A 3467-nucleotide genomic window follows, 5' to 3' on the forward strand; every position below is an offset into this window, starting at 1 on the left:
ACTAAAAGTTTAAAAATACATTACACGGACGGGGCCAGGTGGGATTATTCTGGGCTTGTTTTCATAGAGCTGGCTGCTTGTTTTTGTCACGAGATCTGGAAACCCTGCACAGCTCCAGGAACACTTTGGAGGCCCTCCTCACCTTTCTGGGTCTTCTTCTCTGCCGAGGCCTGGGAGGCCATGTAGATGGCTGCTGCAGCCACAGAGATGGGGCTCCTGCCGGGCACCAGGTCCAGCTCCACGGCCTTCCTGGCGATGAAGGTGGCAGCCATCTGCACCTGTTTGGGTAGGCCCAGGTTGGAGCAGAAGCGGGACATGAAGTCGCCCGTCGTGATCAGGTCCACGCTGGTCTCCAGCGCCTTCAGGATCAGCTTGAAGCAGCGGCCGATCTCCTTCTTGGAGATCCTGGAGACGGCACAGATCTCTGGAGGAGGGATGAAGAAACAGTGTGAGACTTTCAGCTAAAAGTAGCAGCGATCAGAAACCTCCTCACATGTTTCAGTCATTCTGTACAGGCTCTGATCATTCACCTGCTACAGACGTTCAGATCTCCGTTTTGAAATTACAAACTTTGATTTTAAATTTCTCTGCTGATTATTTTAAATCTTTTCATACCAAAACATGTGTAATAAACCAGGTTTATAACAGGGTTAAAGTGATTTTTGGTAAAATGTTTGTTTGTGGTGAAATAAAAAAACTATTCTAAACAGATTTCAGGTGTGAGCTGCTCTGACTGAACATGCGTCTAATGTTGGTTTAACACCTGAGTAAACATTACTGAGACAAAACTTTTATTATTAGTTTATTAAAATAAAAGCACAGGTGTMGTACTCAAGTGTTAATTATAGTTATTAATACAGCTGCTAACACTGAAACTATGAATAAGCAGGTAGTGTTTTAATTAAAAAGAATATTTACTTGTTTCTTGTTGAATATTGAACCAACATTTAAACTGTTTTCCTGGATTCTTCATTTAGATTTTAAATATCAAACATGTGTCAGTATCTTACCTGCATGTCAGCACTATCTGCTGTTTTACAAGGTTTGCACATAAAGCAACTGAGCAACAACTTAGATTTAACCAAAATAACAAATTAAAAAGCTTTAAATAGTGTTTAAAAACTCTGAAGCCTTATTGTAAAGTGATTCTCTGCCTTTTATTTAAAGTTAAAACAGTAAAATATGAGACTCACAGAACAGAACAGCTGGATGTTTCCTWCAGAATAAACCTGTTCATAGTTTTAGGTCGATTCTTTGAAGGATCCAATCTAATCAAACTTACATTGTGCTGTACAGAAATAAATTTAAACTTTTAAGAAAAAACCTTAAAAATAAACAATAAGGATAAAAACCTGCCTTATGTTGTGTTAATAAAAGTGTGTTTTTTAACAGAATACTGCTAAGAAAAATCTAAATGTTCTACATCAGCAGCACAGTTCTGTACCAACGTGATACTTTACTGTTTTCTATCCTGTCTGTTGTGTTTCTCTGTAGTTAATGTGAAAAATGTTTCGTTTCATTTAAATCTATGACTGAAGAAATACACTAGAGGAATGTGAAAACTAAAGGTGCAGATGTGTCAGACTGAGGTGTGGTGACAGGATGATGCAGGTGGACAGAGGCTCTACCTTTGAAGGTTCGGGGAACTCCTTCCTGTCTGCAGGCGATGTAGAGACAGGCTGAAGCGATGGCGTCGTTGGCTCGGCCCTTCAGACTCTTCTGTTCATAAACCTGCTTGAATAAGTTGTTTGTTCTGTCCTGAACAAAAACACAACATTAAGTTRCCAACACTGACACTCATATTCACCAGCAGCAGATAAGTGACTCATGAACAGACAGGATTATTTGACTCCTGCTGGCAGAYTGGGATCATTTAGTCTCTAAAGTTGATCTTTTCAAAACTTCACTTTTTAAAAATGAGAAGTAAAATTTGTCTGTGTGGGCGGGATCATTGTATTAAATACATCTTATTTACTTTTATTTACAAAACCATAATGGATTAAATCAAACTGGAAGGAAAAGCACCAAAGACTGAACTGGACTGTCCAGCAGTATGAAGCTGAAGACGAGAGGGCAGGACGACAGAACGGTAAGCTAATGTTAGCTTCTTCTTCTTCTTGTTTAGTTAATAGTCCATGGGCTTAGGGTGGCTCACCTTGCCCCCCCCCCACACACACACACACTACTGAACTTCTCAGGTGTTTTCATGTACCCTACTAGGGTCCACTCTTTCAACAAAAGCAAGTTAACAGAAAAAAAGTTGGGTCTCACTGCCCCCCAGAGACCACTTTGTGAACACACCTGTTTTCCATTGTGACCATCAAAATTAGGGATACAGGGAACCTAACTGCCAATAACTTCGCTGTAAACCAACCACATTTTAAAAACAAGGTATCATCTGATTCATATTGATTAGCTCTTTGATTTAAATGACTTTTCATTAAACAAATGTTCGCTTGATGATGTCATCAGAGGGTCAAATTGTCCCAACACCAACAGAAGATGAAAATTTTCATCTTTTATCTGAGTTTACCAGATATATCCTAAATATTCAACTTACTTATAGCCTTCTCATGCGCCGAAGGATCCACTTATTCAGAAAAAAGTCTGTTAACAAAATAAAAGTTGTAGGTACTACTCCACAGGGACCCGTTTTTGACCACAGCCCTACTCATTGTGTGCACAGTTCAGAATTTCCAGGATGTGAAACACATGTAGATTTACCACGTCAGAATAAAATGTCATAAATCTGGTGTTAAATGATAGATATTGTCATGGTATCTCATTTACATGTACTTTTGTTGATTAATTATGCAACAGACCATGTTACCAGCCAGGAGTTAAAAGTAACACATTAGACCATTGGTGAACATTCAGAAACAAGTTTGTTAAAACTGAAAGCCTTTCACAGTTATTCTTTGATTAGCTTGAACTTCAACCAATTCTAAAGAAGAATTAATGTAAAATTATATAAATTAATGTATCAATTTAATACAGCTTTATGTCTAATAGTATACCATACAGAGCACAAGTAAAATTCTCACACAGAAGAGTGAATCATGTTTTTGTCTATTTGTCTCCAAACAAATGCTTCTTGGTAAGTCTCATTGTTCTGAAGGAGCTTCATGCCTTTCACTTTTCTTTTGTGAAGGCATGTAGACCTAGCAGAGCAGAACACATTTTTGGTGAGAAGGATTGAGTTAGCCCTGAGTTAGCCCTGTAACATGTATGGATTGAGTTAGCCCTGTAACATGTATGGATTGAGTTAGCCCTGTAACATGTATGGAGCAATTCAATTTTCCTTAGTTGTAGCCACATAGCGGTACTGACACTTGTTCTGATCACCTTGGTCCATTAATTTTTTTAATTATCCTTATTTGATTGGAACAATTTCCAGTCTTTCAAAACAGAGAGGCTTACTAAAGGGCTCGACACACGGGCAGCGACAAACTACAGCGATTAACGGC

At 38.7% G+C, this 3467-nt stretch overlaps 1 protein-coding gene across 1 annotated transcript in view; it reads right to left on the reverse strand.

The window, feature by feature from the left end:
- Window positions 1–3467, reverse strand: part of gtf2b (general transcription factor IIB) — a 14688-nt gene that overhangs the window by 2651 nt on the left and 8570 nt on the right. The window contains exons 5-6 of the mRNA XM_014025935.1: window positions 1629–1758; window positions 143–424 (exon numbers count right to left, since the gene is read on the reverse strand). Of these exons, the coding sequence (XP_013881389.1) occupies window positions 143–424; window positions 1629–1758 (412 nt within the window). The remainder of the gene's footprint in view (window positions 1–142; window positions 425–1628; window positions 1759–3467) is intronic.

The sequence above is a fragment of the Austrofundulus limnaeus genome, unplaced genomic scaffold (assembly GCF_001266775.1).
Source record: "Austrofundulus limnaeus strain Quisiro unplaced genomic scaffold, Austrofundulus_limnaeus-1.0 Scaffold510, whole genome shotgun sequence".
Classification (NCBI taxonomy): Eukaryota; Metazoa; Chordata; class Actinopteri; order Cyprinodontiformes; family Rivulidae; genus Austrofundulus; species Austrofundulus limnaeus.